The sequence below is a fragment of the Narcine bancroftii genome, chromosome 2, assembly GCF_036971445.1.
Source record: "Narcine bancroftii isolate sNarBan1 chromosome 2, sNarBan1.hap1, whole genome shotgun sequence".
Lineage (NCBI taxonomy): Eukaryota > Metazoa > Chordata > Chondrichthyes > Torpediniformes > Narcinidae > Narcine > Narcine bancroftii.
The window spans coordinates 80,145,027-80,171,801 of record NC_091470.1 but is presented as its reverse complement, the minus strand read 5'-3'; the positions used below and the strand labels follow the sequence as shown (position 1 = coordinate 80,171,801).

The following is a 26,775-nucleotide window of genomic DNA, read 5'->3' as shown; positions in this document are numbered from 1 at the left end:
TTATTATGTGTATATGGTATGTCCCATAAAGAAAGGGCAACCAAACTGCTACATTTCAATGGGTTGGGAAACCACCCTTCAGAACTAATGGATGAAATGCTGTTCCTGACAGCTGGCGAAAGCCCCAATATATAATTCGAGCAGCTCTTTTTAGAGTGAATGCCAGATGATATTAGACTCTTATCCAAGTGTTAATTTGAAGACCCAAGGGCTGTAGCAGTGGAAGCAGACATTCTATGGCTGGCTAAAGAGCACAGCAAGGAAAGACAAGTCTGCATAACCAACCCCTCTGATATTGACCCTGTGTCACACTCTAGTTCTCTAAGCATATCACTCCTTACAAGTAAGCAATGCCCCAAAATGAGCAAGTAGCATGTGGACACCTTGTCTTGGTGTTATTACCACAGGGGAGTAAATGCCTGCAAGTGCCTTCCACCCTGCCTATTTGCAAGAAATGTCCAGGCCAACCACCAGTAAGGGCTGCGGCAGTTGGCAAGAAACCTTCAAGCCTACTGTATGTATTGGACGAATTGTCCCAATGAAAATTTCTGGTGGACATGGGTTCACAAGTTGGTGTATTTCCACCCACTGGTTTTTACACATGCCATCCTACCCCGGACTTGCAACTTCGAGCAGTTAACAATTCCAACCTTCCTACCTTTGGCACCAGGAAGATGAATGTCAAGTTTGAGAATCATCTCTACACTTGGCTGCTTATTATAGCAGCAGTATTCTGACCTTTCCTTGGTGCAGATTTTCTTCGGTTTCATTCATCCCTCATTGACTTTAAAGGGTGTCGGCTAATAGATGGAACTACTTTTCAGACTATTCCTCTGGCAGACGCTTATACTCCCTGTTCTGTGCCTTCAAACATTAGGTAAACCAGAAGATAAATTCTTTTTTAAAAATATTTTATTCAACATGTATAATGTCAAAAATTAAGAATATTAAACCATAAGTACATAATAAAATGTTAACAAATATATGCTGAAACTCTACATATAAAAACTATAATACTAAATTCTAAAAGCTAAAAAAATGAACCCCCTATTAGCCCACCCTCTGCCCAAACTAATCTAATCCCAAAACTAAAATGCAAGATATTTTAATGTAAAGCAATTGCAAGTAATTAATTTGGATTGCATCAGTTCATGCTCAAAGACCTCAAAAACTTCATAAAGTTATTATACTTTTAGGGAAAACTTCACTGATCAAAAAAGAAATTAATAAAATCATAATTTTAATTTCATTGTTTTAGCATACGGACCCAAAATTTGCAAAAATAAAGAATATTTATCCCTTAAATTATACATAATGTTTTCTAATGGAATACAGCTTTGAATCTCAATATGCCATCTGTCTAATGTTAATGAAACATCAGATTTCCATGTTACAATGACACATTTCCTGGCTATTACTAAAACCAACTGTAGAGCTCGTCGAAAGAACCAAAGACTTGTTGATCCAAACCAAGGCTTTTATTAGCAAAAGACAGGACCTCTTCACAGGTGGCCGAGCAGTCCAGAATGATCCGACCTGGCTAGGGACACAACCCTTTAAGGCCCAGACAGTAGGCGTGGCTAAGCTCTCAGCCAATCGCTGTAAGCACAGTCATTACACTCTAGATACTGTAACTATATACATTGGTGATAGGTCTGTACTATCACACCAACTTAACAAACTTTAATTGGGAATCTGACAACAATAATTTAGGAGTACACTTTCAAAATTCCTAATAAAAGTATTTCATGATTTAAAGGAAAATTCACTCCCATTATCTGTTGTAGAAATTTACTAATAGAAATTCAAAAAGGGTTAACCTTTGAGCAAGGCCACGTAGAGTGAAGAAAAGTTCCCATTTCTATTCGACATCTAAAACAATAATCCGATAAATCCAATCTCCATCTATTCAATTTCGAAAGAGTAATATACAAATGATGTTTAAAAAAAAAGTATAATGAAGTATTCTATATTGTGCATTAATAGTATTTGTCATAACTTCTTTACACAATTTTTGCCATTCTTGATCAATTATTGTGTCCAATTCCCATTCCCATCTTTCTTTTGAATTAAACAAACCTACCTTAGGTGTCTGTTCTTGTAATAATATATTTGCAATTGAAATAAATTTTTAAATCATTCCATCAATTATAATTTGTTCCAAATTTGAAAGATCTTTTAAAATCATTTCAAATCCTTGTTTCTCTCTCAAATAAGCCCTCAGTTGAAAATAACAAAATTCTGTAAGGTATACCATATTTAATCATTGATCAAAAGACATCAATATTATTATCATAACATTTCCCCAAATTAGAGATTCCCTTGTGATACCATATGTTTAAAAAGGATTATCTATTGAAAAAATCAATAAGGGATTAATCCATCAGTTTCTAATTTAACTTTATTCCAGATATTCAACAAATGTTTTAATATCAGAGCTTCCTTGCCTATTACACTAGATTTAAAATTCCATTTATAAATATACTTGTCTGGTTTAACTTATCCTATTTTATTTAGTGCAATATCCATCTATGATGGTCTAATTTTAATGAACATAAAATCTAAAAAAACTTACTTGTGCTGCTCTGTAATAATTCTTAAAATTGGGAAGTTGTAGTCCTCCTTCTTCATATTCTCATGTTATTTTTCTAATTACTTTCTTACCATCTTTCTTTCCAATGAAATTTTCAAACTTATTTAAATCTTGAAAATTTTTTGAGGTAAAGATATAGGTAAAGTTTGGAATAAATATTGAAGTTGTGGAAAAATGTTTACCTTAATACAATTAACTCTCCCAATTAACATAATTGGTAAACTTACCCATTTCTTTAAATTTTCCTCTATCTTTTTAAGTAATGAAATATAATTTAATTTATATAATATTTTTAAATTGGTATCAATCTGTACACCTAAATATTTAATCTTATCTGTGCATTCAAAACAAATTGCTTGTCTACACTGTGAATAATTTCCTTTTATGAGTTCCATTACCTCACTTTTATCCCAATTTATCTTGTATCCTGAAATTTTCCCATAATCTAACAAATGTCTATGAAGTCTCGGTAATGATATTTGTGGTTGAGTTAAATCAACTAATACATCATTAGCAAATAAACTAATTTTATGTTGTATCTGATTTATCTCATGTCCCTTTAATTGATGGTCATCCCTAATTTTTTGTGCAAGTGGTTCTATAGCTAAAGCAAACAAAGCTGGTGATCTAGCATGCCTGCTAGATCTATTTAATTTAAAAGATTGAGATATCTGTCCATTAGTAATCAATTTAGCTTTGGGACTTCTATACAAGGCCTTAATCTAATTTATGAAGTTAATACCAAAACCAAATTTACTTGACACCTTAAATAAAAAAAATCCACTCTAACCTATCAAAAGCTTTTCCTCCATCTAAAGCTACAATAAGACTTAAATCTTTTTACTGAGTTAAATGAATTATACTTAATAACTTTATATTCTCTGAAGTCTGTCTATTTTTAACAAAACCCATCTGATCCATATTTATTAAATCAGGAATATGTTTATTAATTCTATTCACCAATGCTTTTGCTACAATTTTATAATCTACATTTAGCAAAGATATAATAGTAGGTTTTAATAGGTCTCTATCTTTTTTAGGAATAACCATAATTATTGCCATAGAGAAAGTTTCTGGAGGGAAATGTTGTTTAGAAGCCTGTTCATAAATAATAGAATCAATAATCTTTAAACTTTTTATAAAATTCAACTGGAAACCCGCCTTCACCTGGAGATTTATTATTATGTAAACTAGTAAGCACATCATAAATCTGCTCAGTATCTCAAATCGATCTAAACTTTGAGTCAAAGCTGCCAATGTTAATTGTGACAAATAATTATCTAGAGCCTCTTCATCTTGTAGTATGTTAAATGTATATAACTTCTAGTAAAATTTCATAAATACATCATTAATTCTTTGTGGCTTATATGTTGTATAGCATTAATTGTTCTATAAGATTGTTCTGCTTTTAATTGCCAAGCCAAAATTTTGTGATATTTCCCCTAACTCATTTCTGTTTAGATTGTAATATAATTTTCTCTGTTCTATATGTTAACATTGTATTATAATTGTAATTTTTTATTTACTAAAGTTCTATATTTTTCCTCAGGATGATTTTTGAATTTCTTTTTCCAATACAATTATCTCCTGTTCCAATTTGTCTATATCATTCATATATTTTTTAAGTTTTGAAGAATAACTTGTAATTTGACCTGTAAATAAACTTTCAATGTATCCAAAATAACAAGCATGCATTCTACTGAATACAAGTTAATTTCACAAAACAACTGAATATGTTGTCTTATGAATAAACAAAAATCTGATATTTTCAATAATAAAGAATTCACTCTCTATCTAGAAACTAAATGTTTTTTTGCAAATTCCAACTCAATTAAAAGAGGAGAATGGTTGGATAGCAATCAACGCTTATAATTCACAGCAATCATTCTTCAGTGATTTTGAGCAGTAAGTAAGAAATAATCAATTCTAGAATATGTATTAAACCTACTAGAATAAAAAAGAATAATTCCTATCTTTAGGATGTATTCCTCTCCATATATCAATTAAATGAAAATCTTTCATTAAAGTTAACAATGTTCTAGCTGCCATTGATTTCACTATATTTCTTGAAGATTTATCCAATGCAGGTTCTAAACAAAAATTAAAATCACCACCCACCAAAATATTTTCGTGTAAATTTACTAAGTTTAAAAAAAATTCTGTATAAATTTTTAATCATCTAAATTCGGTGCGTAAATATTCAATAAAGTCCGTTCTTCAGAAAATATTTGACAATTTACTATAAGATGACTTCCTGCCGGATCTATAATTACATCTTGAATTTTAACTGGTAATTTTTTTTTAAAATAAGGTTACCATTCCCCAAGCTTTAGTATTAAATGTAGAGAAAGCTATTTGACCTATCCAATCTCTTTTTAATTTTAAATGTTCACTTTCAGTTAAATGAGTCTCTTGTTTAATAAAAATCAATATCTTTTCCTAATTTCTTGATATACAATAATACCTTCTTTCTTTTTAAAGGTTCATTAATCCCATTAATATTAAAACTTAGTATCTTAACTATTTTACCCATTATTTTCCAAATTATTACGATACATTTCTGTCCAGAAATAATTCCCATAAACTAAATTGGTCTGAGGTAATATCATCTGCAATCCAAAAACACTGAACTTGTTCAAAATAAAAATATTATAGAAAAATGTTAAATTAAGAAGAAAACCCTCCCTCCCCAAAATGCCAGAAAGACCAGCATTACCACCCTCCATTTTATGGGTATGGTTAAACCATGAAAATGCAAGTTGTTGTCAGAAACTTACAAACACAACCCCTGACTCCCAGGGAAAAAGAAAAAAAAATTATAAACAGAGGAGAACATACTCCCCATTTTAATAAATAATTTCAACAAGTCCTCTTGTGGCACTCGAGCCATGGGAAGATCTTTAACAAAATCTTTACCTGAATATAGTTGATGAAGAAGACCTTCTGCTGATCTTGAATAAAAACTTTCAAAGTAGCTGGGTATCGCAACACAAATCTGTAACCTTTATCATATAAAGCCTTCTTAACCAGATTAAACTCTTTCCTCCTCCTCAAAAGAGCTTGACTCATATCTGGATTAAAAAAAAAGATCTTGCCACCCTCGTTATTCAAAGGTGCATGTTCTTTAGCTCTTCTCATTGCCAAACCAAGCATCTTCTCTCTATTTGATCATTTTAAAATCTGACCAAGGTCTTTGATTTGGACCTGGTTTTGGTCTGAGAGCTCTATGGGCTCTCTGTCAAAATTTTCTCGTCCAAATATTTGCAGTATCCAATCTTGAAAAAAAACACAAATAACATCTTGGCCTTCTTTATCTTCAGACATTCCAAAAATTTTAAGCTTATTCCTTCTACTATAATTTCTCCAACAATTTTTCATTCATAGAAATCAAAGCAATAACAGAGTCCTCATTAACATTTGTTCTTTCCACAATGTGTTGAACTTCTTCACTGTCGTCTTGAATTCTTTCTTCCAATTTATCAACCCTTTGTGAAACATTATTTATTGATTTGGTTAGATCAATTTTAATTTGTTGTATTTCTCCAGTTAAAATTTTAAAATTATTCTCCATTGCATTTGCCAGATTATCAATTTTAACCTCAATTTTATTCATTTGTTTCTTAAAGTACTTTGCCTTGCCTTTGAATTATTCTTCTTCTGTGGTTCTATCTTCTTCTTCAATTGTAGAATCATAAGAATCGTCTTCCAGACCAGATAAGTCCTCATCTTCTTCCTGCAAACCTGGAACACTGGACTGGTCTTTTAAGAGGGGTGAAGATTTTTTCCCTTTAATTTTTTTCATCCACAGTGCCAATGCGTGACTCCTTGCGCATGCGCAGTGCGTAAGTAACTTTCGGGACGGAGCCATCTTTGCAGAGAACTGCATGGATGGCTCCGTGGGATGGTCCCCCTACAGGGCTGTCTCCAGCAGGTAGAGGAGGAACTCCATTGGCTGGTTTCATTGAAGAGGTAGGCCCAGGTTCTTTTTCTTTCCTCGGTTCATGTTTTTCTTTCGGTGTAGTTTTCGGAGTTTGTTTTTGGTAACATTATAGTTAGAGTTGTCAGCACTTTAAAAAGACTCTAAAATAACTTTAATGATAAAAACTTTACTTAACACTTTTTTAAATTAAAATCCCCGAGAGTCGTAAGGGAGTGCAGCGTTCCCCACAGCATCGCGGGACCTCCCCCTAGTAGATGAATTGTTCGAGCTGTTGGAAGATTTCCCTGAGATGATTACAATTTTTTGCCTCCACTGCATAGCATGGTGTTTGTTACTCATTGCATTTGTATTAAGGGCCCTCCTATCCATGCTAAAGTGCACCGCTTGCCTCCAGAGAAGCTGTGCTTAGCTAAGGAAGAGTTTGCCAAGATGGAGGAACTAGGCATAATTTGTAAGTCTGATAGTCCCTGGGCAACTTCATTATATGTGATCCTCAAAAACTATGGAGGTTGGCAACCATCTGAAGATTGCAGACGACTTAATGACTCCACCATCCTAGATCGTTATCCGATACCTCATATTCAGAATTTCTTTGCTAATTTGCATGGAGCAAAGATCTTCACCAAAATTGACTTGGTATGTGGCTATCACTAAGTACCAGTAGAGCCAGAGACATTCCAAAAACAGTGTACCCCATTTGGTTTGTTTGAATCTGCATGAATGTAATTCAAATCAAAGAATGCTGCTCAATCATTTCAACGGGTGATGGATGCTTTAGGATGTGGTTTGACCAATGCCTTCATTTAACTGGATGACATTTTAGTGGCCGGTGGGACAAAGGAAGAACATTTGGAACATCTTCATACACTTTTTGTCTTCAAAAGTTTGAACTGACCATCAATCAGGATAAATGTGTTTTTGGACAAGAAATTACTGATTTCTTGGGACATGGGATTATTTAGGAAGGTGTGACTCCGCTGCCATCCAAAGTTGAAGCCATTATCAAGTATTTAAGACTTTCAATGGTTAAAAGACTGCAGAAATTTTTGGGAATGGTAAATTTTTACCGTCAGTTTCTTCTGGGAGTTGCACATATCATGAAGCCTCTTTTTGATTTACTATCTGGAAACACCAGAACCATCCATTGGACTGAAGAGGGAAATAATGACTTCTTGAAGACAAAATATTTGCCAACTCATGCCACTATGCTCAACTACCCAGTTTTAAATGCATTCTACGGATGCTTCCAGTATGGCCATAGGAGGCACACTTCATCAATATGTCAACAGGCAATGGAAACTGTTAGCATTTTTCAGCTGTCATCTTTGTGAAGTAGAGAAGAAATACAGTGCTTTTGATATGGAGGTTTTGGCCATTTCCTTGTCTGTCCGACACTTCCATTTTTTTTGGAGGACATAGATTATACTATGTACACTGACCACAAGTTCTTAACATTTGCAATTTCCAAAGTTGCAGACCTCTGGTCAGCTTGACAACAATGGCAATTATCATTCAATTCAGAAATCTCCACAAAAATGCTACATATTTCTGGAAAAGACATTGTAGTGTAGTAGCTGATGCACTTTCCCACTCTGTTCCACTTGAGGTTTCTTCTGTAGATCAAGGTAATGATTACAAGCTTTGGCCACAACCCAAGAACATGGCCATGAGACTGATGCTTATTGGACTGCAAGGACGAACCTGCAATTGAAAGTTGTCCAATTTTTAGTTCATGGCAAACTGCTCCTCTGCGATATAACAATGGGACACTCACGCCCAATAATTCTGGCATAATGGAAACGTCAAGTATGTACATGGTCTCTTGCATCCATCGATTAGATCGACCGTTTGTATGGTGTCAGACAGGTTTGTGTGGCACAGTCTTTAAAAAAAACTATGCATAAATGATGAGGTCCTTCTTTGCCTGCCAAAAAGCAAAATTCACCGTCATACTAAGGCACCACTGCAGTCCTTCCCGGCAGTTACTTGGGATTTTACTCATGTCCACGTGGACATCGTTAGTCCGCTTCCAGTTTCAAGAGGATACAGTTATCTTTTTACAGTAATAGGCAGGTTTATGTGGTGGCCTGAGGCTGTGCCTATCGTAGACGCTACTACAGACATTTGTCCTCAGTTCCTGGGTATCTCGTTTTTGTTTACTGGTGTATGTTACTTCAGATAGAGGACCACAATTTACTCATTGTAGATGGCCTTGTCTCACTTGCTCGGAACAACAATTCATCATCCCCAGGCCAATAGAATGATGGAAAGATTTTTTTTAAACTTTATTTATGATTTTAGAATACATATATATAACATATATATAACAAAACAAACAAAACCACCCTCCCACCCCCCCACCAACAACAGACTCCTCAACGGGAGCAAAAAAACCCATATATCAGTTAATTACATACGCTGTGTGATATGTCAAACTTACAATAAAAAAATTAAGATATTTCCAAGCCCATAAATTTCAAATAAGATGACCACATCTGAACAAAACAAAGAATAATTATCATACAAATTATGTTATTTTCTCCATATAAATACAGGATCTCAACTCATTATGCCAGTGGGCTATATTTAGTTCCACATTATCTTTCCATGTAATCACCATACATTTCCGCGCTACCACTAATGCCAAATGAACAAATGCCATCTGAAACTTGTCCAAGCCTAAACCAATAACTAAAGATACAGTATAACCCAACAAAAAAATTAATGGGTCCAATAGTAATTTAATCTTAAATAATTCTTCCAAAAAGATTATAATTTTTTTCCAGAATGGTTGAACTTTATCATAAGACCAAACTGCACACCATTCCAATATGAAGTCCACATCTAAAACGTAAATCTGAATTACTAAAGCCATACCTTTTTAACTTCTTGGGAGTCAAGTATAATTGATGTAAAAAAAATTCTAGTTAACTAGACTATACCTTACATTAAGTCATTTAGTCACACTATCTTGACACATAACATCCCATTCCTCCTGAGATGTATCAAAAGATAAATCTTCTTCCCATTTAATTCTAGATTTACTTAAATCTGATTTGTTCATCGTATCATCTTATAGCAAAGCATACATGTCTGAAATAAATTCCTTTTTTAATGTGTCCAAAATCAAAAGCTCAAACTTAGTTATTTTAGGTAGCATCATTTCTCTTCCAAAATTATCGATCACCAAAGCTTGCACTTGATAATATACAAATAAAGAATTAGATGGTATCCAAACTTATCCCTAAGTCTAGTAAATGAAAGAAACTGTCCATCTTCAAAACAATCATCCATCACCTTTATACCCTTAGAGTTCCAAATCTTTAGATATGAATTATTAATCAAAAAAGGAATAACTTTATTTTGATATAATGGAGTTTGGGCCATAATCTTACCCCTAGACTCTATAACATAATTTCTTTTAGTCCAAATCGCTAATGTTTTAAATTCAGCATATACATTTGTGCCAAACAACGATTCCACTTAAATATAAATTGATGAACTCGTGTTATATCTCTGTAACAAACAACGATTTCACTTAAATATAAATCGATGAACTTGTGTTTCAGAAATAATAGCCAATTCAACTTTGGCCCAACCAGGAAGATGAGTAACATCTAACATCCTATTAACAAATTTTAATTGTGCAGCCTCAATAATTCAGAAAATGAGGCAGTTGAAATCCACCTAAAGCATATTTCCAAGTCAATTTCTGCAGTGCCTCCCTAGCTAATTTACTTTTCCACAAAAACCTTCTCACTGCAGTATTCAATTCCTGAAAAAATGCCTTTGGAAGCACACATGGAATTGATTGAAAAAGATATTGAATATGTGGAAAAATATTAATCTTAATACAATTCGCGCGGCCTATGAATGTTAAAGGAAGATCTTTCCCCTTATTCAAGTCTATTTTAATTTTTTTAATAAAGGTACTGTAGTGGCAGCTACCTGCTCCTGAAAGAACATACACAACCAGACGGGTTGAGCTCAGTGAGCAGACTCTGTTTATTGCAGGCTGCTGGGCTGCACTTGTACTCCCAGCCACGCTGGAGGACGCTGACATCACCCAGGTGTCACATGGTCCCCCAGCGTGGGCTTCTGAGTCCCGTGATGGGAGGAAGGGAACACTCCCGACGGTGCCATTTTGGTCGGCTGACCAGCCGCGTGGCTTATAAGCGGGGCTGGTTTGCCTGCTTAGTGATAAGCCGCCACACAGCCTCCCCCAGATCCGGCACCAATGTCCTTTTTTGCTGGGCGCCCTCGCTTCTTGGGCTGGGCTACGACCATGGGCTTAGTGAGATCGAAGTGCGCTGGCTTCTGCTTGTCCACGGTAAACAGCTCCCGCCTGCGCCAATGTCCAGTGTGAACGTAGAGCCAGAATGCTGTACAACCTTGTATGGCCCCTCGTACAGTCGCTGCAGAGGTGTCGCGGTCGGGCCCCGCTGAATGAAAACTTACTCTGTGGAAAGCAGTTCACCGGGAATGTGAGACGGGTGGGTGCCATGCCTAGGAGGCGGTGGAGGTTCGAACGAGTCCAAGTGTGCCCTGAGGTGAGGAAGTAGTTCGTGCGACAACCGCTGGGGATTGTGAGGTGTGTTGACGAACTCACCAGTGGCACACCGTAGACCAGCCCATCAGATGATGCTTACAGATCTTCCTTGGGAGTAGAGCGGATGCCCAGGAACACTCAAGGCAGTTCGTCCGCCCAGTCGGGACCAGTGAGGCGGGCCATGAGTGCCGACTTAAGGTGGTGGTGCAGACGTTCGACCAGTCCATTGATCTGCGGGTGGTAGTCTGTGATGCGGTGTAGCTGGATCCCCAACCTGTTGGTGAGCTGTGCCCAGAGCACAGATGTGAACTGGGTGGCCTAATCGCTGGTGAGGCGACCCAACCATGCAACAATGCTCGGGAGCAGAAGTCAGTGGAGGTGTCTGGCATCGGGATCACCTCGGACCAGCAAGTGCTGCAGTCCACCATTGTAAACAGTTAACAGTTGCCCCGGGAAACGGGTAAAGGCCTGACAATGTCCAAGTGAATGTGAATGAACCATTCCTGGATGTGCTTGAACTCCTGTATGAGCGCCCTGGTGTGCCTGTGCACCTTGGACGTCTGGCAATGGGTGCATGTTCTGGCCCAGCCCACGATCTGCTTCTGCAGCCCATACCATATGAACCGTTCTGCCACCATCCAGAACATGGACCTGATGGACAGATGTGAAAGGTCGTGGATGTAACGGAAGACCTGCCTGCACCACTGCTGGGGAACCATTGACCGCAGGGTGCCCAAGGAGATATCGCACAGGATGGTGCCTTTGCCACTCGGAGTCGGGAGGTCTCGGAACCGCAGGCCCGTGATGGCGATCATGAAGGCCGTTGTCTCCTCATCAGACTTCTGGTCCCGGTCGAGCTGGTCAAAGTTAAGGTTGGGCATCAGCGTGCAGATGGCCGGTCGCGAGAGTGCATCGGCAACCACATTGTTCTTCCCCGCCTTGTGCCGAATGTCAGTGGTAAACTCCAACACGAAGGAGACGTGACGCTGCTGACGGGCCAACCAGGGATCCTTTGCCATCACGAGTGTCTGGGTGAGGGGTTTGTGGTCGGTGAAGATGGTAAAAGTCCTCCCTCCAAAAAATAGCAGAAATGGCGCACTGCCAGGTACATGCCCAGTAACTCGCGGTCGAAGGCACTATACTTGCATTCCGATGGGCAGAGCAGGCAACTGAAGAATGCCAGTGGCATTCAATGTCCATTTACCTGCTGCTCCAGGATGGCACTGACGGCTGTGGCAGAGGCATCGACAGAGAGTGCCATATGCAGGTTGGTGTGCGGGTGGGCGAGCATGGTGGCCTTCGCGAGGGCATCCTCGGTGGCCTCAAATGCGGTGCAGGCTTCTGGGTTCCAAACGAGCATTTTGTGCTTGGCTGCGATGAGGGCGAATAGCGGCTGCATGATGCATGCAGCTCCCGGGATGAAGCTGTTGTAAAAATTGACCATACCCGCGAACTCCTGCAGCCCCTTGAGGCTGTCCAGGTGCAGGAACTCCAATAGCGGTGACCTTCGCAGCAACGGGCGTGGCTCCTTCGGCTGTGATGGTATGGCCCAGGAACTGCATGGACTTTTTCCCGATTTGGCACCTGGCCAGGTTGATGGTAAGGCTGAAATCGGCCAGCCGGGAGAAAAGTGCGCGTAGGTGGGCCTTGTGTTGCACCCGGTCCTTGCTGACAACGAGGATGTCGTCCAAATAAATAAAGACAAAATCCAAGTCCCTGCCCACAGAGTCCATGAGGCGCTGGAAGGTCTGAGTGGCGTTCTTGAGCCTGAACGGCATGCGCAGGAATTCGAACAAACCAAAGGGGGTGATGATAGCCGTCTTGGGTATGTCCTCAGGGTGCACCAGGGTCTGGTGATATCTGCGCACCAGGTCAATCTTGGAGAAAACCCTCGCACCATGCAGGTTGGCCGTAAAGTCTTGGATGTGAGGGATAGGGTAATGGTCAGGAACTGTTGCCTCATTGAGCCATTGATAGTTTCCACAGGGACGCCAGCCGCTGGAGACTTTCGGGACCAGGTGGAGCGGTGAGGCCCATGGGCTGTTGGACCGCCGAATGATCCTCAGTTCCAACAGGTGCGAAAACTCCTCCTTCACCACTTGTAGCTTGTCAGGCAAGAGCCGGTGTGCCTTGGAGTGAACCAGTGGTTCTTGGGTGGGGATGTGGTGGAACACCCCATAGTGAGGCAAGGCAGCGGAAAACTGTGGCTTGAGGAGGGTCGGGAACTCATCCAGGATTTGCTGGAACTAGACTCTGGGTGTGCTGATCGTGGCCATTTGCGGTTGCTCTGAGCAGGAGGCATCGAGGCAAACAGCCTGGAAGGTACGGGCATCCACCAGGCGCCTACCTCGAATGTCCACCAGAAGCCCGTGTGCAAGGAGGAAGTCTGCACCCAGGATGGCGGTCAGGAGGGATGAGACGATTTTGTTGGCTGATCTCGAAGTGGACTGTCTTGTATCCATACGTCCGTATTTCTGTTGCATTGGCCGCACGGAGGGGAGGTCCACGAGGTCAGTTCCTGGACTCGAAGGCTGTGGCCGGGATGACGCTGATCTGGGCTCCAGTGTCAATGAGGAACCGACGGCCGCTGACTGAGTCCCGCACGTAGAGGAGGCTGTGTCCTTGGCCAACTGCTGCAGTCATTAACAGCGGCCGGCTCGGTTGTTTCCCTGGAATGAGCAGGGCTGACAACACTTTCGAGCCTTAGCTCCCCAAGTGCTGGTGGTAGAAGCAGAGCCCTGAAGCGAATGCTGTGGCCTTGGTTATGCTCTTGGGGGCTCCTGCAGGGGCCGGATGCTCTACCGCAGCGCTAGGGGTGGGCTTGGTGTGGTCGTGCCTCGTGACCTGCTTGACCGCTGAGCCCTCCGGGAATCATGCGAGCCATAGCTCTTGGGCCTTCTGGGTGACTTTCCTCAGGTCGGTGAAGCGCTCCTGGACCAGCAGCGGCCAGATATCCTGGGGCATATGGTCGAGGAAAATGCGCTCGAAGAGTGGGCAGTTGATGTGCTCACCCATGAGCATCTCGTCCATCAGCTCCATCGTGGACCTGTCCTCCAGGGCGTTGAGATGCAGCATCCGAGCAGCGCGCTGGTGTCTGGATAGTCCGAGGGATCCGGTAAGCACTCGCTTGATGGTCTTGTATTTGTCTTTGGCGGGTGGGTGCTGAATGAGGTGCAGCATGTGTCTGGTGGTGGCCTGGTCCAGGGCAGCGACCACATGGTAGAATTTGGTCGTATCAGACGAAATCTGGCAGAGGTGAAATTGAGCCTCCGCGTAGCCGAACCAGGTCTCTGGCTCCTGAACCCAGAATTCAGGCAGTTTCACGACTATAGCGCTGATCCCAGGCTCACTCATGATGGGTTCAAAGATGTTTGAACCAGTCGGGGTCACTAATTGTAGCGGCAGCTACACTGCTCCTGAAAGCACACCCACAACCAGTCGGGTTGAGCTCAGTGAGCAGATTCTGTTTATTGCAGGCTGCTGGGCTGCACTTATGCTCCCAGCCCGGACCTGGCTGAGAACCGCACTGGAGGGTGCTGTCGTCACCTGGGCGTCACATGGTCCCCAAGCGTGGGCTTCTGAGCCCGGTGCTGGGAGGAAGGAAAACCCCCGATAGTGCCATTTTGGCCGGCTGCCTCGCCACGTGGCTTACAAGCGGGGCCGGTTCACCTACCTAGTGGTGAACCACCACAGTACATAATTTAATTTATATAGAAATTGATAATTTACATTAACGGTTACGCCTAAATATTTTATTAGACCGTCGCAACTTTGTAATCTGTTTTCAATCAGTATAATGATCATCTGAAACTGGTAATATTTCACTTTTATCCCAATTAACTTTATACCCAGACATGAATCCATATTCCTCCAAATACTTTTGTAAGTGTTTCAAAGATTGTTCTGGATGTGTTAAATATATCAACACATCATCTGCAAATAAATTACTCTTGTATTCATCTTCTGCAATTTTTATTCCTTTAATATTATCATTTTGTATAATTGCTTGAGCTAATGGCTCTATGACCAATGCAAATATGACTGGTGATAATGGACAACCTTGGTGTGTTGATCTCGATAATTTAAATGACGAAGAAGTTTGACCATTCGTCACCACCCTAGCAACTGGATTTTTATATAATGCTTGACCCAACCAGTAAAAAGTGGCCCAAATTTATATTTTTCTATTACTTTTTAAATAAAAAATTACATTCCACTCGGTCAAATGCTTTTTCTGCATCAAGTGCGAAGATCATTGGTTGGTTGGGCTGTTGTCTTGATGCATTGATCAAAGTTATCAATCTAAGAATATTATCCAAAGTATACCTATTATTAATAAAAACCTGCTTGATCAACATGTACCAATTGTGGTAAATATTTAACAAGTCTGTTTGCTAATACTTTTGCTACTATTTTATAATCTACATTTAATAAAGAAATTGGTCGATATGAAGCTACTTTCAAAGGGTCTCTTTCTTTCTTTGGAATTATTGTAATTATCGCTCTTGTAAAAGAATCTGGTAATGATTCCTCATCTGTTGCCTGTTTAAGCACATCCATAAATATAGGAGACTAAACTTCATAAAACTCCTTGTAAAACTCTGCAGTGAACCCATCATATCCAGGAGATTTCCAATTTGACATAGTCTGTATACCCTCCTTAATTTCAAAATCTGTAAATGGGGCCTCCAGTTCCTTCACGTCCTCATCCTTTAAAACCAGCAAATCTAAAGCAGATAAAAAAGACTCAGTGGAGCCATTTTCTTGAACCCCTTCATAAGTATATAACTTTTGATAAAATAAATGAAATTGATCATTAATTTCCTGAGGTTTATAGGTAACCACTGAATTCTTTTTTACAGCATTAATAGTCCTTGAAGCCTGTTCAGCCTTCGACTGCCAAGCCAATACCTTATGGGCTCTATCCCCTAATTCATAATAATGTTGTTTAGATCTCTGTATTAATAGTTAATATTGATACATTTGCAATGTATTATAGCGAAGTTTCAATTTAGTCAACGCTGCTTATTTTAAATCTTCAGTGAAAATCCTATTTAGGCACTATTTAGGGCCCCTTTAATATATTTGCTACAGGCCCTGCAATACATCTGTATCAGCCTGTCTTGAGTGTGCTCAGAAGCAGACCTGCCATAGATAGAAAATTCCAAAGTTTCATTGCTCCTTGGGTGAAGAAATTTCTTCTCATCTGTCCTAAATGACCAACTCTGCATTTTTGAGATTGTGACTCTTGGTACTTGGGAATCCAGTAAGGAGGTATATCGCTACAACTAGCTAATCATATCTTATATTTTGTTTCAGTGAAATTGCCTCTTATTCTAAAGCAAGACTGCAAGTTCAGTATAATCAATCCTTTGTATTACAAACCGACATTGAGGGATCAATCTGATGAACGTTTACTGCTCTGCCTCAATCACAATTATGTTCTTCCTTGAAAAGGAACATTCAAGGTATACTCTTGCCAAGCTCCTACATTATTGGACCAGTAGGTCTCAACTTTTGATTTCAAATCTTGCAGTAGAGGAAAGCATATTGTTTGCCTCCCTAATTGCATGTTGTATCCATTTGCTAACTTTAAGTGGTGAGTGCACCAATGCAACCACGAATTCTGAATAGCACCTCTTAAATTTCTAGCCCTGTGATTTAGGGACATTGTATTGAAATTAGTGATGATCTTTTTTTTTCTTTGGCTTGGCTTCGCGGACGAAGATTTATGGAGGGGGTAAAAAGTCCACGTCAGCTGCAGGCTCGTTTGTGGCTGACAAGTCCGATGCGGGACAGGCAGACACGATTGCAGCGGTTGCAAGGGAAAATTGGTTGGTTGGGGTTGGGTGTTGGGTTTTTCCTCCTTTGCCTTTTGTCAGTGAGGTGGGCTCTGCGGTCTTCTTCAAAGGAGGTTGCTGCCCGCCAAACTGTGAGGCGCCAAGATGCATGGTTTGAGGCGTTATCAGCCCACTGGCGGTGGTCAATGTGGCAGGCACCAAGAGATTTCTTTAGGCAGTCCTTGTACCTTTTCTTTGGTGCACCTCTGTCACGGTGGCCAGTGGAGAGCTCGACATATAACACGATCTTTACTCATGAATGAATAGAACTTCAAAATTTAGACCAAATTATCATTTGTATACATGATCCACTATTGATGATGAGTTCAGTTTGGACTTTTTTTTCCATCTGATACATGTATGCCTTATTTTACCCTCAGGAAAAGCGGCAGTAAACACTGGTCTTCAGCAAGATGATTCAAGTGCAGAATGCCACAAGTGGTATGTACAAAATTGCACACACTAGGGAAAGGAATATTTCAATCATTTTAAATTGAGATACATCTTTTTCTTTTTAGAATTGAGGAGAAATATTTTCATTTAGAGTTGATGAGGAATATCTTTATTCAAAGGATTTTAAACATAAGGAATGCTGTGATGTAGAAGACTCCGAATTATCAGTTGTTAAGTTCAAAGGTTCCTTTTATTGTCATGCAAGACAAAGAATTGCCATAAGCATTTCCTGGCATCCCTAATAATAAGAGAAAGAGAAGCATACAAGAGTCCCTTCAAACACACCGAGTGTCCGTGCATTCAACTCCAATGCTCTCACAGCCTCTACAACTACACAGACTCCAGTTCAAATCATCAGCAACACAAGCTCCAGATCCAAATTTCCAATATGATCAGAAACCTTCAGCATCCTTTCAAATCCTGGTTCTGATACTTGGTTCCAGCTGCAGCAGCCTGGGAGTCTTTCGACCACAAATACCAAAGGCCTGCAGCCTGTGTGCGTGCTTCAGCTGCTGAGCCTTGTGCTATTCTGCTGCCATGGTCTCTGTCTGTAGGCTGTCTCAAGTGCTTCTCCTTCTCAATGCCACCATCCCCTCCCACCCCCCAGGCAGTTTATACTCCCTGCCTCTGGTGTCCTGTGCCGATTTGCTACTCTCCTGGAGTCTGCGACCCCTCATGATCCACTGCCCAGCATAGACACTGCTATCTTGGGCACAGACCTCTGAGTTGTAGGATTTTTTAAAAAACACTAGGGCAGTAGGACTCTGCAGAGCAGTGCCAAGTCTCTGCTCCCCACTCTCCCGGGTCTACACCAGTGGTAGTGCTGCTCATTTTTTTAAGGGTGAAGTTGGCAGGTTTATGCACCCTATTGGACATTGGAGGTTCAGGATCAGCCATAATTTCATTGAGTGAGGATGCAGGTTTAATGGCTTGCACTTTAATTACCTGTCCTAATGTCAGATTCAACAGTTGACAATCTCTATTGTGTAGTTATGCCATTTTAAGATCTAACTGCAGAACAGCCTCTTTGTATTTATTCAAAAGATGCTTTATATGAGCTTGTGAATGGTATGCAATTTTCTCAACTTGCTCTCCAGACAGGACACTGCCAAATCCAGATTCCTACCCCATCACCTGTCATTTATCATTGTTTCTTCTTTCTTGAGGTAGAGAACAAACTCAAATTGTTATGTTTTATTGGACTATTGCTACTTATTGGTTAATTTGAATAATGATTTAACTTGTACTTTAAAAACTGTTCATTTATCAAAAGCAAGGTGCAATTTTTTGTTATTTTCTCCTCCATGTTTACTTGGTATTCCATTGAATTTAGGAGAGAATGCATTCTTGAATTGCTTTACCACATCATCATGAAAACGTGACTTTAGGAGTTAACAGCTTAACTTGGTTTGTTGGCATTTTATTTCTTGAAAGCTTGTACTATTTCTTAGTAACAAGAAAATACAACTGAGGCAGAGGTGCACATTTTGATGATACTCCTGTAAAATTGCTCACTGTTTACAATAAAGTATTTTCTATCATCTCACAGTCTATTAAATACAATATTTATTTGCAATCTGGTACTGTAGAGCTCGTCGAAAGAATCAAAGACTTGTTGATCCAAACCAAAGCTTTTATTAGCAAAAAACAGGAGCTCTTCACAGGTGGCCGACCAGTCCGGAATGATCCGACCTGGCTAGGGACACAACCCTTTAAGGCCCAAACAGTAGGCGTGGCTTAGCTCTCAGCCAATCGCTGTAAGCACAGTCTAGATACTGTAACTATATACACTATATACATTGGTGATAGATCTGTACTATCACAGGTACTGAGGACTGATTCTGCGTGCATACATTTGTTGAATTTTGTCCTGATACTGAGTATTTCACTCAGGGAAATGTAGAACTCAGGAATATATTTTCAGAAAAGAGTTATCATCAATTTATGACAGATGAGGTGGAATTTGTTCTTTCAGAAATGTTGTGAAATCTTTGTAATTCCCTACTTCAGATAGTGATGGAGGCTAAAGCATTGAATGTATTCAAGGCTGAGACAGATATTTTCTCTGTAAAGATTACTAAGAACAAGCAAGAAAGTGAAACTAAAGCCAAATTCAGATTAACCTTGTCATTGAGTGACTGACCAGGCACATGGCCTACTCCTACCATTTCTTGCATTAATTCCATTGCCTGTTCAGATTTTCATAGGTACGGGTATATCATTAGTTAGAAGCTACTCTTTTTGAACATTAAGAATATTAATTTTGAATGTGGTGGTTCTTTACTTCCAAGTTTTGGTTCTAGTTTTCCTTAAACCTTCTTTGCCAATTGATTAAATTCGAAAAGAGGCCATTGAATCTACATCACTTCACAGCCCAGAAGCCTACAATTTATTTTCCCATTAGTTCTCTTGATTTTTGATTTTTTTTTTTCACTTGTCTCTTTTAAGGTATAATTTGCAGCAGCTAACTTACCAGCACTTCTTTGGGGTGTGGGAGGAAACTGGAGCACTTGGAGGAACCCCACACAGGCTTGGGATGAATATGCAAATCCTTCATAGAAGGCATCTTAGGTCTGAATTGAACCTGTATCTCTGAAGCTGTAGAGAGCTTTTGATAGCATGTTTTACCTAATATGTAAATATATATATTTAGTGAAGGTACAAGCAACCAATTAGATTCTTTATCCGCTCTTAGGATTGGGATTTTCTTCTACTGTGGTCAATAGTATTTCCCTGGAATCTTGGAATTCTACACACTCCCACCACCCTCCCTCCCTTCCAAATAGAACAAGAATAGGGTGCTTCTTGTACTCCTTTACCAAAGCAGCCTCTCCATTCAGCACATCATTCATCTTTTTTTCCAGCTGCAATTAGACCCTACCGCCAACGACGTCTTCCCCTCTCCACTCCTTTCTGTCTTCTGCATGGATCACTCCCTCGGTTATTCTCTTGGCTGCTCATCTTTCCATGATTTTCAATACTCTTCCCTGTAACTGAATAAAGAGCAACACTTGCTCTAATCAGCCCTTCCAGATGAGGAATAGATTTGCATGCACCTCTTACAAATTCCTTTACTGCATTCAGTGCTCCCAATATGGCCTTCACTTCATCAGTGAAATATAGCACAGACTTCAGAACCATTTCTCAGAGCATTTGGATTCTGTTCACATTGGCCATCCAAAGCTCCTGATTGCATGCCATTGTGACTCTCCTCATTCCCATACTTTGTCTTCTCCACAGCCAAAATGAAGCCCAATTTAAACTTGTGGAACAACAGCTTGTATTCCTCCTTTGTCTGGCACCTGCCAATCAACTGCCTCTGTCCATCATCCTTCTTCCCTCCCTGGTTTAACCCATCCTACCTTGTCTTTGTTATATTAGCTTTCTCCTCTCTGCACCCTCAGCCTTGATGAAGGATTCCAGCCCATTTTTTTCTCCCATTGATGCTGCATAACCTGATGAATTCCTCCAGCAGATTGCTTTTGCTACAAATTCCAGCATTTGCAGTTTCTCCCGAGCCCCCTGATTCTGCATCTTATTTTGTATGCATTCATGTAAAATTTATAATTAAATTATAAATTTTACATGTTGTTCATAGCATACCCTTCTTGATGTACATTTCCTTTCTTTGGAATTTTGGCGTGATTTGGTTTAAATATGTTTTGTGAATTCAAATTAACGTGACTAAGCATACAAGACTGATATGCCAAATCCTTCCACAATTGGATTGATTTCTGTTTGTACAAGTTCTATATTAAAGGGAAAATGATATGATCTTATCAAGGACTGAGTTTGTTTTAAAATTAAAAATTACTTGGCAGACTTGATTCACTCTCTATTGCATATTCATTTCCCATCAATCCCCAAGACCATTATTTGCTAATCCTGAGTGCTTTCATTGGCAAGTGCAGTGTTTTCCCCTCTGTAACTCTGTAGTTATTTCCAGAATTAAGATTCAGATCTTGAGCCTGCAGCCAAATTTTGTTCTGAGCCAAAAGGGTCACTTTTGGAGCAAAGGCACAGCAGCAGTCAATGCTAAGCTTCATGCTGCTGGAACAAAAAGAGGTGCACCTGACTTTTCTCTTGGGCAATGTGTGCTTGGGCAATTTGGGTACTATTCAATAAATTTCTTCAGCTAAACTGTTCATGCTCTGAATAATTTTGTACTCTTCTATTGTACTTAAGAATGGGTTGATTTGCCTGGATAGTATACAAAACATTTTTTTTCATTGTATCTCTTACACATTTATTAAACAATTCAGTTCAATTGCCCTAGTGTATAAGTGCTTTTCTTCATTTTGTAGCTTTTCAACAAGACTTAACTGCTATGTAATAGTCCTTCTAACAAAGTGTTTAATATTTTATACATTTGTGGAATTGAGTTGTCAGTTAACTTGATGCCCATTCACAGGTGACTCAGGGAAAAATGGAAATGAGCACTATCTTGACATTGCATTCCATGCCACTCCCACATTGCTAGTTAGTAAAGATATTCAAGGTTTTGACCCTTCAAAACTGAAGTGAAAGATATCTAAGGGAACTTGACAGCTAGTGTTCCCACCTGCCTAGTGTATTTGTCCTTCCAGGTAAAAGAGATGGTGAATTTGGAAGATGCTATTATGATGGGCTATAGGACAAATTGGGTTTGTGGTTATAGATTGTGATGGAATACAGGTAATTTTCAATAGGGACATCATAATATCGTGGCAGTGAACAGTATTAACATAGCAAAGAGAAAACTTTGTTTCCTGAAGGGCTTTACAATGGTCACTTCTACCAATATTTTAATTCGTAGCATCTGGTATAGGTTGGTCAAGGTGAACTCCTTTTTTGTCTGTGATAGTATCAATGTAATTGCCATGAGATTCGTCTAGCAGCAATGTTCTGCAAAATTCAGCTAAGTCATGGCTATAGGTTGAGTTGTACTGTGACAGAGTATATAGATATGTTTTTGGGAGATAGATTGGGAAAGGTTTGTTAGAGTAGGACAGGTACAAACTCTTTAAAACAGATCATTTGAAATACTGGAGCTCTGCTAATGCTAGACATGTCGGGGCCTCAAAGCCTTGGAGAGTGCTCAAGAAACTTCACTAATGGATCATTTTTTACAAAAAGGCAACAGATGAAAGATCTTGTTGGAGCCGCAGACTGTCTGGAGTTGTTCTAAGAGGGTCATGTGGTTTTGCAAGCAGAGAGAGTCAAAGAGGCTTTTTCTCTCAGATAGAGAGAGAGAGACACACACACACACACGCAGAGATCACTTTTACAGTGTTACAGCCAGCAACAGCAGCTGGGACTGAAACAGGACAAGCTGGCAAGCTTGTGGAAAATCCCATTTGGAAGACGGGTTATAAGTGCTTTGTTCAACCTGCTCAAAGCCCTTGCAGTTCTTGCAAGAGGAGAGGACTAGGACTGGCTGTCTAATGTTTGGAATAAGATAAACAAAAAGGCACTCTGTGATGACCTGGAAGAAAGAGATTATCATCTGGAGAACCCTGAGGGGCTGATTTAAAAAGGAATCAGTTGTGGATGTCCTGGAACAACAAATCTCTCTCTGAAAACTGACAAGAATCTTCCTGAGCAGTAACCATTTACCTTTCAAGCACCAAAGCCTGGTGAACTTCATAAACGTTGAATTCTATGCACAGTATAAGAATTGCCTGTAACCAGTGAACTTGGAGGAATGAGAAGTGAGATTGGACTGTTAACCAAAGAATTTTTCTGAACTTAACCACACACATTACATACATGTGCGCTTAGAATTAGAAGGGGGTTAATTTAGGTTAGTTAAGTCAATAGTGATAAGTTAAAGTGTGATTCTCTTTTCATGTTTAAAGATAATTAAAAGTAACTTTTGTTTAAGTAACCATTTGTCTTGGTGAATATCTATTGCTGCTGGGTTTTATGGTTCTCTGGGCTCGTAACAGTACTCAGAGATGCCTATTGAACTTGCATATTCTATGCCTTCTTTAGTTTTCCTTCCAAATGACTTTTAACTGAGGGAATATGATGGCTGGTTATCAGCTAAAGACTTCCTTACCTATGCTTGCTGATGGCATGGAACTTCATCCTTAAGTTTTAGGACCTTTCTGTTCTTATTTTCCCAGGGTCCCTCCATCTCTGGTGTGTTTGTCCTGTCATCCATGAATAGAATAGAGGAGTCTGAGACCTTGATAAGTATAATTCTGTGAAGTTGTTGCATAACTAACCTATTGAATGGTCAATCCAATATCAGTGCACCCCTTCTCTTTCAGTGAGGAAGACATTGCAGAATCAACTCAGCTGGCTGTGGCCCTGCATTGATGTCGTGATTTTAAAAACATGGGATTCATCCAAATCTTCCCCTCATTTCAGCTAGCTTGTTTCGGGTTAGGAGTCAATTATACAAGAATATCAGATTTCCTTCCAATTGGGAAATTCTAATTGACACGCTATGCATTCTTTTTTTAAATTTCATTTACTGCTCTTTCATTAAATTTTTTTTTTCAGTAATACTTGGTTTCTACCACCAGATGCCACCAGAACACTTTGTAAATGTGCTGGTATTGCCTGGTGTTAGCAATTTTCATGCAATATTTCTGCTGATGAACCTTAATTTTTCCATTCCATTATCTGTGTGTTTGGACTTGAGGCCAGAAGAATTTTTATTCCTATTAGTAAAAACATAGACAGAAGTAAACAAAGGTAATTAACTATAGTATTTACTTTGATTATATGACAATGTTAAGTCACTTGATTGAGCCTACACCCATCGTACAAAATTATAATGTGATTTTTGTCCAGGGCTGCAAATAGATTTTTTTTCTAAAATTGTATACATTATGGGAAAATAAGATCTGAGAAAATTCACTTGACTGCAACCAGGAATGTAATTGTTAAGTGTCAATCCTGCTTGAAAGAAAGTGAGAAATCCATTCTTTCTGATGCCATGATCATCATACGAAGAATTCCATGTTTTTTTTATGTTCACTCAAGAAGGTAGGCGAGACCTTAAACTGGCATCCCATCTGAAAAATTACACTTCTAACTCAGCAGTTGAAGTGGAGTTTTGCAGTTGAGAATTTTCCTTAACTCCATGGAATGGGGTGAATCCATAACCTTCTCACTTTTGTATGTTGGCATATTTGCAATTGCTTGCAATTCTTGTTTACAAAATGCTAGCTAGCAGTGAAAGACATTAAAACTCTTGTGATAAACTTTGAATACAGTAAACAACAGAATTTTTATAATCTGTACTATAAGCACATACATTTAGCTATGCTCAAAACCTAATACTTGGGCAATCTGGGTATTCAAATTCACGTGGAGACTGTTTAAAAAAAATGGAGGAAAAAGATCACTAAAATGCAGATTAGACAGGGGGAATGTTATTTGGCATTCAGTTATCATCTGTTCAGAAGATGTCATTAGGGGTCAGGCATTGAAAATATTTCATTCCAGAGAACTGATCCAATATTGGAATGTATGGAGAAAAAAAACATTCTTTTAATGCCAGTGAATTCATCTGTGCCAAAATAGCACTGTCTTCGGTCTTGGTAATGGTCTTGGTAAAGTCAACATGGAATTTCTCTTTTTGTTTAACCTTGATAAAAGTAATTTGGTATTCCATTTGCAGGAAGTACTGCATCTCAATTTGTATAAATATCATTCCCAGACATTAAAAAGTAGAAATTCCGATTGAAAATGAATATGTAAGAGGGACATACCAAAAATGTTTAGAAGAAATGTTTAGTATACAAGGTAAGAAAAGCAGTTTGGGTTAACAAGCTTGCTAACTCTTATTGCTAACGGTAAAGAATTGTAAGGTGAATTTGAATACTGGATGACTGCTTCTAGGAGATTCTGCCATTGTTACTGCCATCAGACGTGGCTAGGTTTTAAAAGAAGAAATAGAAAAAAAAGCAGAGTTGATACAGCAGGCACATGATTAAGAATAGTTGAGAAACATGGAAATAAAGTTGAGTCACAAAATAAGTGATTTCATATCTAGAATTTTAATGTCCTTCAAATAAATTCACAGAAACAAACTGCCAATGTTACTGGATTCATTCCTCCCAAGAACTAGCTTTATGTACCACAATACAAATCACCGTTTAAGTTGCAAACTTTTGTAATAGATATGTTCACATAAACTTAGTTCTATTTATTGCACAATGGGATTGTCTTAAAATTCTCTAATGTGTTCTGGTACTTCTTTTGCAAGTAGATTTTGCTTTAATCTCATTAGTGAGCTTTAATAGTTCATGTGAGCTCAGCATGCATGTTAATCATTAATTATAAAATTTAAGTGTCTGTCACAGCAAACATTTAGGTTGTCTAACTGATGCAATTTTTTTTACGTTGGAAAAGAATGTTTGTCATAATATGTGGAGACGCATTAACTGCTAGAGTAATGCTGATGTTGTTCAGTTTAACCAGGAATTAAATATTGTTCAATTAAACAAATAACTTGTTGTTAAACAGTTATTACAACAGAATGATCTCCAAGTCTGCATCGCATCCAGTCTCTCCGATATAGAGATGACCACAACTGGAGCATGGGATGCAGTAGATGACCCCTGCAAATTCACAAGTAAAGTGCTGCTTCACTTCGAAGGACTATTTGGGGCCCTGAATGGTGGTGAGGGAGGAGGTGTGGGTGCAAGTGTAGCATTTTCTGCAGTCACAGGGGTAATTACCAAAGGGGTGATTAGAGGGAAGGGATTGGAGGGATTAGTCCCTGCACAGAGGGGAAGATGTGTCAGGTTGTATGACCACATTGTAGGTGGTGGAAATTGCAGAATGTTAATTCATGGCATTTCATCTTTAGCTTGGTGCTTAGATGTCCTTTTGTGACTTGTGTAGCGTTGTCTCCGCTCCATCCTCAACATTCATTGGAGCGCTTTCATCCTTAACGTCGAAGTACTTGAGATGGCAGAGGTCAACAGCATCGAGTCCACGCTGCTGAAGATCCAGCTGCGCTGGGTGGGTCACGTCTCCAGAATGGAGGACCATCGCCTTCCCAAGATCGTGTTATATGGCGAGCTCTCCACTGGCCACCGTGACAGAGGTGCACCAAAGAAAAGGTACAAGGACTGCCTAAAGAAATCTCTTGGTGCCTGCCACATTGACCACCGCCAGTGGGCTGATATCGCCTCAAACCGTGCATCTTGGCGCCTCACAGTTTGGCGGGCAGCAACCTCCTTTGAAGAAGACCGCAGAGCTCACCTCACTGACAAAAGGCAAAGGAGGAATAACCCAACACCCAACCCCAACCAACCAATTTTCCCCTGCAACCGCTGCAACCGTGTCTGCCTGACCCGCATCGGACTTGTCAGCCACAAACGTGCCTGCAGCTGACGTGGACATTTACCCCCTCCATAAATCTTCGTCCGCGAAGCCAAGCCAAAGAAGAAAGGTG

The 26,775-nt window shown here is 39.6% G+C and overlaps 1 protein-coding gene across 6 annotated transcripts in view; it reads left to right on the top strand.

The window, feature by feature from the left end:
- LOC138753800 (regulator of microtubule dynamics protein 3-like) overlaps positions 1 to 26,775 on the top strand; it is a 412,426-nt gene that overhangs the window by 171,100 nt on the left and 214,551 nt on the right. For all 6 annotated transcript variants that reach the window (XM_069917221.1, XM_069917223.1, XM_069917222.1 and 3 more), the window contains exon 6: positions 17,303 to 17,363. In XM_069917221.1, the coding sequence (XP_069773322.1) occupies positions 17,303 to 17,363 (61 nt within the window). The remainder of the gene's footprint in view (positions 1 to 17,302; positions 17,364 to 26,775) is intronic.